Source organism: Lithobates pipiens, unplaced genomic scaffold, assembly GCF_037356315.1.
Source record: "Lithobates pipiens isolate NorthernLeopardFrog02 unplaced genomic scaffold, aLitPip1_a1.2 Scaffold_13, whole genome shotgun sequence".
Lineage (NCBI taxonomy): Eukaryota > Metazoa > Chordata > Amphibia > Anura > Ranidae > Lithobates > Lithobates pipiens.
Genome location: NW_027507718.1, coordinates 174,372,878 through 174,386,973, shown reverse-complemented (window position 1 = coordinate 174,386,973; position 14,096 = coordinate 174,372,878). Strand labels below are relative to the sequence as shown.

Sequence of the window (14,096 nt, the reverse complement as noted above, 5' to 3'; positions counted from 1 at the left end):
GCAGTCATGATAAATATCACAGATCGCCGCCATTACTAATAAAAAAATAAATAAAAATGCCATAAATCTATCCCCTCTTTTGTGATTTTTATTTTTATTTTTACCGCAAATATGTAGAAGAATATATATCGGCCTAAACTGAGAAAGAAATTAGTTTTTTTATATATTTTTTGGGGATATTTATTATAGCAAAAAGTAAAAAATATTGCTTTTTTTTTAAATTGTTGCTTTTTTTTGTTTATAGCGTAAAAAATAAAAACCGCAGAGGTGATCAAAACAAAGCTATATTTGTGGGAAGGACATCAATTTTGTTTGGGTGCAATTGTCAATTAAAGTAACGTAGTACCATATCGTAAAAAGTGCTCTGGTCAGGAAGGGGGTAAATCCTTCTGGGGCTGAAGTAGTTAATTAGCGAAAGAACAAATGCAATTTTAAAAGTTCATGTGCATTGCAAAACTTTTAGGAAATTCCCATTTTTGTTATAAGGTGATGCAAATTTTAGAAATGACAAAGTCTCTCAGTTATTTTGTGATTTCAGCAAATATGGGTCATGTTGCAAAAAAAGGAAAGAGCTAACTTCCTTTTATTACTTCATAGTCTTTTTTTTACAGTGCAATTTTGTAAGAGGAAGACCGTTGACTAAACAGTTCCACTTTATTAAGAAAGACAGTACTATGCATTGTCTGTCTGAAAGGCAATGAGACTAACTAAGACTTATGCCCTGTACACACGGTCGGACTTTTTGACGGAAAATGTGGGATCGGATTGCGTTGTTGGAAAATCCGATCATTTGTGGTTAAATTCCAATCGTGTGTAGACAAATCCGAGACACAAAATGCTACGCATGCTCAGAATAAATTACCCCCGAGGTACTTTTTTTATGTCACCTCATTCTGAACAATTTTCCGACAACTTTCTGCGATCATGTGTATGCAAAACAAGTTTGGGCCAAAATCCGTCTGAAAAAAATCAGACGGATTTTGTCATTGGAATGTCCGACCATGTGTACAGGGCATAAGTCTTCTGCTTTAAGCATCTCTTTAGATTTGAGTAATAATTTTACATTATTATTCTTAATACTAATGCAATATCATTGTGCCACCATATTGTAACTATTTTTTTGCTTATCATGATTTTGAAGCACAGAGGTAGGTGGAGACACAGAGGTGCAAACACCAGAAAAGAGTAGATGGGTAACAGTCAGGAAGGATAGAGGGGGAAGTACCGGGGTGGCTGATCCAGGGCTGGAGCATCCCAATAAGTATACTCCATTGAGTAACATTGATGAAACCAGTCAGGGACCAGCACTGCTGGAACGGAGGCACTCTCCTAGCTGCCAGGGGAAGAACTCCTTCAGTGAGAGTGGGGGGATGGGGGAAGTAAAGGGAAAGGATAGATGGATTCTGGTGGTAGGGGACTCAATTCTTAGACGGACAGAGAGGGCAATCTGTGACAAAGACCTGAAGTGCCAAACTGTATGCTGTCTACCGAGCACTTGGGTTCAGCACATAATGAATCTGGTGGACAGATTACTAGGAGGGGCTGGGGAAGACTCAGCTGTCATGGTGCACGTTGGCACCAATGACAAATTCAGAGGCAGATGGAGTGTCCTAAAGAACGAGTTTAGGCACTTGGGAGCTAAATTGAGGAAAAGGAAATACTACCAGTACCTTGAGCCACACCAGAAAGGCAGAGGGAAATTAGGGAAGTAAGCAAGTGGCTGAGGTCCTGGTGTAGTAAGGAGGGGTTTGGGTTCCTGGAGGACTGGGCTGACTTCTCAGTTGGTCACCAGTACTATATAAGGGACAGACTTCACCTAAATGAGGAGGGTTCAGATCCTCCGGGCGTAAAGATGGCCAAAAAGTTAGAGGGATTTTGAAACTAGGCAACAGGGGGGAAAGTCCAGAGGTAGAGATAGTCAGCGCGGAACATAAGCCAGAGGGTAATATTGGGGGCATTAGTGGTAGGTTGACTAAAACACATAAACCCAAGGTAAGTATAGTAACAAGTCCTAGTTGCAATCTTGGAACACCCAATAAGAGGATAGTATGCGACCGGTCTAAACTACATGGAATGTTCACCAATGCCAGGAGCCTGGCGGACAAGATGGGTGAACTAGAGATACTGTTGTACGAGGAGGATTTGCCTCTTGCTTTTTGCTGTAAACCATTCAAGGGTATTGGAAAAGGAAAAGTATGTTGCGCTGAATTAGTAAAAATGCAATAAATCCTGTAAGCAATAATATTAAAGTGACCGTGCACAAAAAATTACCTCTGTGGGGGGGGGCGTGACCTTTAGCGTAGTTTTCCACCTGGTTCCAGGAGGAGGAGATATGAGGGCAGAGCCTATGAAGCAAAGACTGTTTCTCCTGGCTGCACAGGGCATAGGTGGTTGTGAGATTGTTGAGTTGGCAGCAGGGAAGGGATGTAGGTACGGTGCATTATTTTGAACTGTTGTTCTCGCCAGAATTCATTTGTGATATATGAGCAGGTAGAATTGTATCTACTTATGATGCAGCTCACTGCTTCTGGTGAGTTAAGGTCAGAGTTCCAAGATGCGACAAATGTTGCCAGTAAGGGTTTGCTGAGACATGTGTTTAAAGGTTTGTAGATGTCAGAGATTTTGAATTGTTGCCGTTCCAATAAAGTATCCAGAATTGAGTTCTGAAAGTGTGGAAGTATGTTCGGGCATAGATTTGAGATATGTTGGACAGCTTGATGGATGAGCAGAAAGTGGTGGTGTGGAAACCCGTAGCAGACTGCATAGTGCGTTATAATATTGTTCAAGAATGGAGCTAATAGCTGTGGGGGAGAATACGTTTCCTAGGGTATCTTTCAATGAGATTATGTGTGTGGGGACATGTGTGCCTTTGCACAGCTTCGCTAGTAATTTCCCTGATTTGTTACCAAACTTATGGTATTGTAGCTTGGAATATGATCTATGTATGCGTTCTTGAGCTTCCGCCCATTAATCAGTTGTGCCAAATCTCACGGTGCAAAGGAGTATTGTTAGCTGAGTCTGGGCATGTCGGAGGCGGTCACTGGCTTCTCGAAAGCTTGTAAGGACCCTTTGTTTGTATAGGGTGGAGAAGGCAATAATCCTACCTCATAGGGCGTTTTTTTTGCCTGTATCCAGAACAGGTTGGGGTCTGAACAGTGAGGGGCACTGATCAAAGTGTAGGGTTTCCTGAAGATTGGCGTTTTGAGCCAGAAATTGGGGGAAGCGCCAAATTTTTGTGATAAGTGGAGGGCTGAAGTCACATAGTGATATGGATACTGGGGCATGGTCAGATATGGCAATGTCATGTATGAGAATCTCTGAAATTTTTGTGAGCAGCGCAGAGTTACATAGGAGATAATCTATTCTAGACAGAGTGTGGTGGGGGGTACAAAGAGTATTCCCTGCCTTCTGGGTGTGCTAAACTCCACAGAACAGTAAGTTGGGAGCGCTGCCACAAATGAATTTAGCACGGTTGTGGTGGAATGAGACCAGGGTTGTGAGATGGTATTACCTCTGCATTTGTCTTCTTGTGTGTCCACTACTGTGTTAAAGTCGCCTCCTATCAGGACAGGGTGTTATAGATATGGGACCAAGTGTGTGGTGACGGCCTGGAAGAAAGATTTAGTGGGAGAATTGGGTGCATAAATATTAGTATGAGGTCTTTGGTGGAGAATCAGAGGTGTAAGGTCAAGAGGCGTCCCTCCTCATTGTGTTCGGGTGACACATATTTACAGGAAAGGTTTTTATGAATGAGGATCAGAACACCTGCTTTACCTTTACTGGAGGCTGAGCCTTGGGTTTGACCTACCCATAATTTGTGCATTCACCAGAAGTCAGCTGAGGGGAGGTAGGTCTCCCGAAGGAGTTCTATGTCTGTTTTTAGCTGTTTTAGGTAGCGAAGTATAGCCATGTGATTGTGAGGGGACCGAAGTTCTTTGAAATTCCAAGAAACAATTTTCATTGCATCAACCAGAAAAGAGGGCTGGGTTAGAGCAAGGTGCGTGACGATTGTTAGTGGTTCTAAAGGGTGATTATAGGATCTGAATCAGGGGTAAAAGGAAGGAGGGGTGGGTGTGAGCACTAGGCTAGATGAAGGGGCAAAGTAAGTGTACTGAAAAACAGTAGTGTAGGAGCAGAGAAGGTATAACCAAAATATAACTCACAATTTATGGGAAGCGGAGACTTCACTTTTTTCCCCACGTAGCAATCACCATACGACAGTGCCGAATCGGTAGGGTGATCAGGTATTGGTAGTTCACCTAACGATGCAAGTTAGTGCAAATGGATACCATGTCGCACGTCTCTGGAATACTGACTGAAAATCAGATGATGAAGATGAAATATTGTCTATATGACTTTATAAAGGATCACTTTTCACAGTGCAATCTGACCGCACAATCTTTGTATAACTAATTTAAAGTAGAAGTTCAGCCTAAAACAAACTAACTCGAAATTTACTGGCAACCATATTCTAAGACTAAATCTCTCTAACTCTGTAAAGTAAAAATCTCTATACAGCAGATGCCGTGTCGAAGAGACAGAAAAGAACGGCTGGGAAATGTCTGGGAAGTGACATCACAGATAGACATACAATGGGGCATCCATTGCAGGCTGCCTCTCCTGCACACACGTACACAGAGAAGCCACCACTGACAGCTCAGCGTGGTATATCCATTTTTGCTTAACAGGGTTAGATTGATTAGTCTTAAAATGTGGTTGACAGTAGATTTAGAGGTAATTTAAGGCTGAACTCCTACTTTAAGATTTACCAAAACTATGAAATATGAACCATATATCCAATCAATTTGTTATCAGTCATGCATGCCCTTGCTCTATATAATTGTTGGTAGATTTAAAGGAGATTGTAACTTGAGTGGTGAGCTTTAGATGAAGGACAGCTGATCCATATGAGTGGCAGGACAAAAATTTGATTCCTTCATGGGCAAACTGTGCCTTTCCAGCTGAAAGTATTTTGTAATATCTGGTAAATGCAGAAATATGCCTGTTGTACACACTTCCTCTATTACCTTGAGTAGTCTAATTAGCTCTGCAAATTTTTATCTAGCTGATGAGGATTACAGGAGCGATTTCAGTAATTTACCAAAAGTCGACTGGGCAGGTTTGCCAATGGATGCCATTCATTGCAATTTCAATCCAGAAAAAGGGAATTAGGAAGCAAGTACATTTTTGGCAGATCAACTTTCTGTACTTGCAGGATCTCTAAAGAGATTTAAAAAATGGAGATATGTGCAGTGGTGTATCATCATTATGGATAAGCTTCGAGTTCGAGTCGAAGTCATGTTCAACTCGAACATTGCCTGTTCGCCGAACCGTGAACAATTTGGGGTGTTTGCGGCAAATTCGAAAAGCCACGGAACACCCTGTAAAAGTCTATGGGAGAAATCTACCTGCGTCCTGCCCCAGGGGATGTATCAATGCAAAAAAAACTTTTAAAAATGACCGTTTTTTCGGGAGCTGTGATTTTAATAATGCTTAAAGTGAAACAAAGTGTAATATTCCTTTACATTTTGTACCTGGGGGGGGGGGGGGGGGGGGTGTGTGTATAGTATGCCTGTTTCCCGTGCTTAGAACTGTCCCTGCACAAAGTGTAATTTCTGCAGGAAAAAAAGTAGTTTAAAAGCACTCACGGCTATAATGAATTGTCGGCTGCCCGTAAAACAGTCATTGAAAGTCATTGATAAAAAAATAAATAAATAAAAGTGGGGTTCCCCCAAATTCAATTACCAGGCCCTTCAGGTCTGGTATGGATATTAAGGGGAACCACATGTCAAATTAAAAAAAAAAAATTATGTGGGTTTCCCCCAAATATCCATGCCAGACCCTTCAGGTCTGGTATGGATTTTAAGGGGAACTCCACACCAAATTTAAAAAAAAATGGCGTGGAGTTGTCCCCAAAAATCCATACCAGACCCTTTATCCGAGCACACAACCTGGCAGGCTGCAGGAAAAGAGGGGGAGATGAGAGAACGGCCCCCCTCCTGAACCGTACCAGGCCACATGCCCTCAACATTGGGAGGATGCTTTGGGGGTCTGTGACCCCTCAAAGCACCATGTCCCCATGTTGATGAGCACAAGGGCCTCATCGCCACAACCCTGGCCGGTGGTTGTAGGGGTCAGGGGGCGGGGACGGTTCAGAATCTGGAAGCCCCCCTTAACAAGGGGACCCCCAGATCCCAGCCCTCCCCCTGTTTGAAATGGTAAGGGGGTACAAAAGTACCCCTACCATTTCACAAAGAAAGTGTAAAAAATTGTCAAAAAACACACACACACCTTTGGAAAAAGTCCTTTATTAAAAAAAATAAAAAATAAAATAAACAGATTCCAATGGTGGTAATCCATTCTTGCTATCAAGTGATGGCTGATCTCTCCGGGGTCCAGTGATGCCTGATCTCTTCTCCGGGGTCCAATGATGATTGATGAGTGATCTCTCCCGATGGTCCAGCGCAGCGCATCCATCCTGTCTCCACCGGAGACACTGCGGGAATCCCGGCAACCTGACAGGTTTTAGCTGAGGAGGATGGGGCCACCCGTCACCTGACCCCGCCCCCCTCTGACGCAAGGGGAAACCCGGGCTTCCCCAGTGACGTGCGGGTGACCCCGCCCCCCTCTGATGTAACGGAAACCTGCATTACATCAGAGGGGGGTGGGGTCAGGGGAACCCCATGCTTTTTTTAATCAATGACTTTCAATGACTGTTTTCTGTATTATGGGGAGCCGACAATTCATTATAGCCGCGAGTGCTTTTAAATTACTTTTTTTTCCTGCAGAAATGACACTTTGTGCAGGGACAGTTCTAAGCACGGGAAACATGCACCCCTTTACAGACATATTATAGACACCCCCCAGGTACGAAATTTAAAGGAACATAACACTTTTATTGTTTCACTTTAAGCATTATTAAAATCACTGCTTCTGAAAAAATTGCAGCTTTTAAAACTTTTTTTGCATTGATACATGTCCCCTGGGCCAGGACCCAGGTCCCCAAACACTTTTTAGGACAATAACTTGCATATAAGCCTCTAAAATTAGCACTTTTGATTTTGAACTTTCAAGCCCCATAGACTTTAATAGGGTTCTAAAGTTCACACAAAGTTTAGGTCTGTTCGCAGGTTCTAGTGTGAACCGAACCGGGAAGTGTTCGGCTCATCCTTAATCATCATGTGTGCAAGGCACATGGGCCCAGGGGGAATCTGTTCTATTTCAACAGCACCACTGGATCCGCTGTTGCTTTAACCCTTTTGCTGCCAAGTCTCTGCCTGTCCTCTAAAATGTCAACCCTCCACTATTATATGCATCCCAGCACTGATCCCACGCAGCATTACCAATTCCTTCCCCAGCACCAATACCCCCCCCCCCCCCCCACAGCACCAATCCCCTGTGGAACCCAGGTAGCTTCTGGCTTCTATTCCTCTTCCCCCCTGCAGCTCTGACCCCCTTGTACTGGTCCCCTCCCATCAATGATACAACTGGCCAGCTTCCCTTCCTGTTCTGCTGCTCGGGCACAAGAAGATTGGTATTAGAATGGAGAGGTGTGTGTGTGGGGGGGGGGGGGGCGGGACTGGTCAATGTGTCATGTTTACAAGCCTCTTCCTGAATGAACACAGTGAGGGGCCGTTACCATTCACTCCTGTGTTCATTCATCATCGAAGCATAGTCAACTGTGTTGACTATGCTTCAGTTTGTAAATGAAAAGGAAGCCTCTGTACAGAGGCTTCTATTCATTCCTCTGAAGTGCAGCTGAGGCTGGAAAAAAGTGCATGAACACTCTTTGTCCTCATTCCCTTTCTCCGTCTCAAAAAGGACTTCAGGGTTCTTTTTGCATCCCGTATGTTTCACCAAAGCCCCACCCCAACAAAATAAATAATACATATTAAAAATGACATTAAAAAAATTTATAAACATAGTAAGGCTGCATTCACACAGGGCATACTACAGACCAGGCCCATGAAAAATACATCTGCCTGCACAGATGTTCCATGCTTCCTCATGCAGGCAGTCCCATGGATGTCAATTGGGGGGCAGCGGCTGCACAGACACAAGCACTGTTCCTAATATGACATCCACATGTGTGCAGATGCAGGTCCCTGAACTCACGCTGTCTGCGTGCACTTGTTCTTGCACGGATGTCAAATTGGAAGCAGTGGCTGTGTCCATGTAGCCACTATGATCCCAACTGACATAAATGTACCTGTCTGCATAGGAATGCACTGAACACCTATATATTCCCATGCAGAAAACATGACCTTGCACAAGTATTATGCCCCATGTGACTGTGGCCTTAGAAGGAATTTAGCAGGAATTTTGTAAGCTGTGCTGATGTGTGCTAATAATGATATGAGTTTACTCATAGGCGTGCACAGCCTATTGCATTAGGGTGTGCACCCTAAAGCTCAAACACACATGTGTGTATATATATATATATATATATATTGTAATATTTGGGGGTTATTTTAGCTTAAAGGTAGAGCTTACCAGTGAGCTGGATCCACACCAGATGTCGTTTAAGGGTTCGTAGGCCCACTTTTATTAAAGAAAGAAAAGTCAGATAACAAAATAGTTGCCCACACAGGGGTTTCAGCTTTCCACAGCAGTAATGTATGTAGAACCAAAAATACCAAGCCACCTGGCTCTCTTTAGCAGCACTGCTGCTCAGACTTCTGCTGCAGCCCTCTTGGCTCTTTAACAGAGTTCCCGTACACCCAGTACCTCAGCACTCTTTAACAGCTTCTCTTTCAGCCCACAAGCTTGGACCCTCTGTCTACTCTGACAGACCGACCTGTGCAGACATGCACACTTCTTCTCCCTTACACGCCTGGACTCCTCGGGAGGGTGGAGCCCAGAACCATGGTGTTGGCTTTGTTTTAAGCCCAAGACCCACCTGTGTAATCATCCAGCCAGACTGCTGGCTGTTCCCAAAACCCGGTCCCAGGATTGGAGATTCACCACAATATATATATATATATATACACACACACACACACACACACACACACTGTATTACCAGAAATATTGGGACACCTGCCTTTACACGTACATAAACTATAATGTCATCCCAGTCTTAGTCCGTAGGGATCAATATTGAGTTGGCCCACCCTTTTCAGCTATAACAGCTTCAACTCTTCTGGGAAGGCTGTCCACAAGGTTTAGGAGTGTGTCTATGGAAATGTTTAACCATTCTTCCAGAAGAGCATTTGTGAGGTCAGGTACTGATGTTGGATGAGAAGGCCTGGCTCGCAGTCTCCACTTTAATGTGAAGGCCAGTCAAGTTCCTCCACCCCAAACTCCCTCATCTATGTCTTTATGGACCTTGCTTTGTGCACTGGTCCAAATCATTTGGTGGAGGGGGGATTATGGTGTGGGGTTGTTTTTCAGGGGTTGGGCTTGGCCCCCTAGTTCCAGTGAAGGGAACTCTTAAGACATCAGCATACGAAGACATTTTGGATAATTTCATGCTCCCAACTTTGTGGGAACAGTTTGGGGATGGGGATGGCCCTTTCCTGGTTATAACTGTGCACCAGTGCACAAAACAAAGTCCATAAAGACATGAACTGAGCAAGCACTGATGGGCACTGATAGGCAGCACTGATTGTCCCTGATAGATGGCACTGCTAGGCAACACTGGCAGCAATGATGGGCACTTATAGGTGGCACTGATTGGAAGTACTGATAGGCAACACTGATTGGCAGTGATAGCTGGCATTGGTTGGCACTAATAGGCTTCACTGGCAGCACTGATGGGCACTGATTTATGGCATTGGTTGGCACTGATAGGTGGCACTGATAGGCAGCACTGATGGGCACTGATAGGTAAAACTGATGGGTACCGATAGGCAGCACTGATAGGTGGCACTGATTGGAACCACTGTTGGGAACTGATAGGTGGCATTGGTTGGCACTGGCTGGCAGCACTGACAGGTGGCACAGATTGCCTCTGATGGATGGCATTGGTTGGCACCGACGGGTGGCACTGATGGACACTGACAGGTAGCACTTGTGGGCACTGACAGGTGGCACTGATTGGCGGCACTGATAGGTGGCATCTGTTGGCAATGATAGGTGGCACTGGGCATTGATAGGTGGCACCAATTGATACTGATCTAGGAGAGGGGAAGTTTCCCATTGAGCAGTCAGCTAGGCATGTAAGAGTTTCATAATACTAGTCACTAGCTTACTGTAATGGAAGGTCCCACACGCCACTTGAGTGCTTCCATCAGCACACTGCTTCCTCCGGCCTGGAACTTCAGATATCAGATATTGTAAGAACCAGGCGAGACTAGCTCAGTTACACAGCTTGAACATGGAATGTTTATTTGAACAAACTCACCCAAATATATACACCAGGAGGACATCTCTCTAGCAATACAAACTGTAACCAGAAACAGAATTAATATAGCTAATTAACCAGTCCCTTAAAGCAGTCAAGGTGACTCCATGCCCACCTGGCCATTGTTGTGATTAATCAGGATTTCACTACAGGTCAGACTTGTGGTCATCGAGCTTCACACAGTAGATTATACAGTATCATAACTATAAACACAGGATACCATCTCATAATAGCAGGAGCTTCCAGTAGCAGATGGACCGTCTCCTTCAATGTACAGAGGCCGATGTGATCAGCTCTTTCAATTAACATGTCGAGTTCAGAATCAAACCAAGAATAGTCTTTATATATTCTAGGAGATATTGTGGATAAATATTACTGTTCCATTTTAAGTAATCCAAGCCACATTTTCTCAGTCACCCTGTGCCCCTAATGGACACAGGGTAACTTAGACATAGGGGGTGCATGGGGAGCTGAAACAAGGGTTTCCCAACCTCTCCAAGGGATTTTCGGTTCCACGGGCCCTCCCGAAACAAACATTTACTCATATGGTTTTGTACAGCCAAGTTGATTACTTGTTATCATCATTGTTAACCACTTGCCGCCCGCCCACTGTCAAATGACGGCTGGGTGGTGCAGCTCTCATTCTGAGTGGACATCTTATGATGGCTTGCTAGAATGACTGCTCTCATCAACGCCCATCAGTGAAGGAGAAAAATTACTTATTTACAAAACTTACTGACAGAAACGAAAAAAAACGTTATCTTTTTCAAAATTTTTGGTCTTTTTTTTAGGTAAAAATAAAAACCCCAGAAGTGATTAAATACTACCAAAAGAAAGCTCTATTTGTGTGAAGAAAATGATAAAAATTTCACATGGTTACAATGTAGCAGGACTGGGCAATTGTCATTCAAATTGTGACAGCGCTGAAAGCTGAAAATGGCCTTGGAAGGAAGAGGGTGTAAGTGTCCTGTATTGTATTGAGGTGGTTAAAGTGTTTGTCAAGTATTTTTTTTAAAGTAACACACCTTATACTTACCTGCTCTGTAAAATGACTATACACAGAGTGGCCCTTATCCTCCTCTTCTCGGGTCTCCCGCCAGCGGCAGAAAGGCCCAAGGTATGATCTTGCACACAGGCCCAATGCTTTCATAAAACACTCCAGGATATGTACATGTATTTCAAACATGTATTGCATATCTATTTTTTTTACAGTACTTTGCCCTAAAAAATATGCTTTAATTATGGACTGCTCTTCTTTTTTATGTTTACTATGTGCAGTAAGGCATATCACTTTAACTGAACATAGTATCAAATCCGCTGTGTAATTTGGATTTAGAGTTGTAGTTCCCTATTTCAGTTCTTGGAGCACACTTCTCATTTATTTAATAGGAGATGTAAATGTGCTATAGCAGACTTAGCAGACTAATATTAGTGGTTTTAAGGACCTAGTTCATTGTAAACATATTGTGGTTCGTGGTTTCACTTGCAGATAAGATCTTGCTAAAAACTGCAGCGGCGGAGAAACCGGTATGCTGCATTGGAACAACATAGAAAAGATACAGTAAGTATTATCATAAAACATTTTAGTCATTATGATGTTTTTGGTGTTTTGTAATGCCCCGTACACACGGTTGGATTTTCCGATGGAAAATGTTTGATGGGAGCTTGTTGTCGGAAATTCCGACCGTGTGTAGGCTCCATCGGACATTTTCCACACACAAAATTTGAGATCTGGATCTCAAATTTTCCGACAACAAAATCCGTTGTCGGAATTTCCGATCGTGTGTACACAATTCCGACGCACAAACTTCCACGCATGATCGGAATCAAGCAGAAGAGCTGCACTGGCTATTGAACTTCTCGGCTCGTCGTACGTCGCTGTGTTCTTGACGTTCGGAATTTCCGACAAGTTTTGTGTGACCTTGTGTATGCAAGACAAGTTTGAGCCAACATCCGTTGGATAGGATTTTGTTGACGGAAAATCCTCTCGTGTCTACAGGGCATTAGAGTAGCATCAAAGTAAAACTTTAAGTTTTATGAACATAATTAACCAAAATCAATCCTGAACTGTAGTTACTACAAATTTATATATATCCATCTCACTTGTTTATGTTTCCAAATTCTTGGTATACATCTGGCATGCGGCCGAGGGTCAATACAGTGTTGGTTATTCGGAAGCCAATATATAGGCGATATGTACTGGACTGAGACATGCTAATAAATATTTTATCCAAAACATAATCAACATAGGTAATTTAATTATCATTTAAAACTGCTCTGAACTTTCCATCTCAAATGTTAAAAAAAAACAAAAAATCTGCCTGATAGTTCCACCATCAATTTACAATAAAGTATTGTATAACACAACTAACATGTTGTATTGTCCATTCACAGAGCAGTATGTAGTACACTGTGCTATCTGAATGAATAAGGGAGAAGGAGGGATAGTATTACACCATATTAAAAACTTGAAATATGTCTAGCTAGTAAAACAAACATTTTATATATTGTAGCTTTTCTCAATAACACACTTCTCCCCCTCTCCCCATTTTGGTTATTTAGAGCATTGCTTTGTAGTTCACAAATGGTGGCTGAGAAAGCCGATAGCCTTGTTTAAGATTTTATTTCCATCTATAAAAATTAACAAGGACGCAAGAATTCTGAGAGGATCAACAGGATTTTTTTCTGTAATTGTATTTAGCCTTAAAAAATGAAACGAATGCAACCACCACATCTAAAGACTTGCAAGCTGTATTACAGTACATTTGTGTTCTTGGGTGAGAGATATACAGTACTGTGCAAACGTTTTAGGCAGATGTGAAATAATCCTGTAAATTAAGAATGCTTTCAGAAATAGAAGTGGTAATAATTAAATTTTATCAATTAACAAAATTGAAAGTAAATGAAGAGAATAGAAATCTAATTAAAAATCAATATTTGGTGTGACCACACCTTGCCTTCAAAACGGCATCAATTCCTCTAGGTACACTTGCAGACAGTTCTTGAAAGAACTCGAGTGGTAGGTTGTTCCCAACATCTTGGAGAGCTAATCACAGATCTTGCAAGTTTGGGGTTGCATGTCTGCATAAGAAACAGGGGTGAAGAAAAATGGCACTGATGAGTCAAAATGTGTTCTCTGAAGGGCTGTAGAGCAGTACAATAATGAGTGTCTGCAGGCAATAGTGAAGAATGATGGAGGTTCCTTACAAGTTTGATGCAGCCTATATTCACAGAAGATCTGTAGTCAGTTCTCAAAGATGTTACCTGCTTCAAAAACTGTGTTCAAGTGTACCTAGAAGAATTGAAAAATTGAGGCCGATTTGATTTGGATTTCTCTTCTGTTCATTTGCTTTCCATCTTGTTAACTGATAGAAAATAAACAAATAACACTTCTATTGGTAAAAGCATTCTGAATTTGCAGCATTTTTCACACTTGCCTAAAACTTTTGCACAGTACTGTACTCTAACAAAGGGTCTAACCATTGTTTACTCTACTTTTTACTGTATACAAAACAAAAAAAAATGGTTTACATTAATAAAAAAAACAAAAAACAACCTAATAGGCCTTTTTACCATTGCTAACTAGAAAACTATATAGCATTCATATGTACCTTATGCCCTGTACACTTTGGGGGTCTGTGGCAATGTTTTCTATTTGAGGGTTATTTAAAATGTCCTATCTTCTAATCAAAGCCCCTTCACAATCGTTGTTCCATGAAAAAATACCTCCTCCAGAAAAATCCCCCCCCCC

The 14,096-nt window shown here is 42.5% G+C and overlaps 1 protein-coding gene across 2 annotated transcripts in view; it reads left to right on the top strand.

The window, feature by feature from the left end:
- Positions 1-14,096, top strand: part of LRRC25 (leucine rich repeat containing 25) — a 78,003-nt gene that overhangs the window by 25,185 nt on the left and 38,722 nt on the right. The window contains exon 2 of one of the 2 annotated variants that reach the window (XM_077475904.1): positions 11,835-11,906. The exons of the other annotated variant lie outside the window; for it this stretch is intronic. Coding sequence (XP_077332030.1) covers positions 11,875-11,906 — 32 coding nt within the window. The 5' untranslated portion in view covers positions 11,835-11,874. The remainder of the gene's footprint in view (positions 1-11,834; positions 11,907-14,096) is intronic. 2 annotated transcript variants of the gene reach the window in all.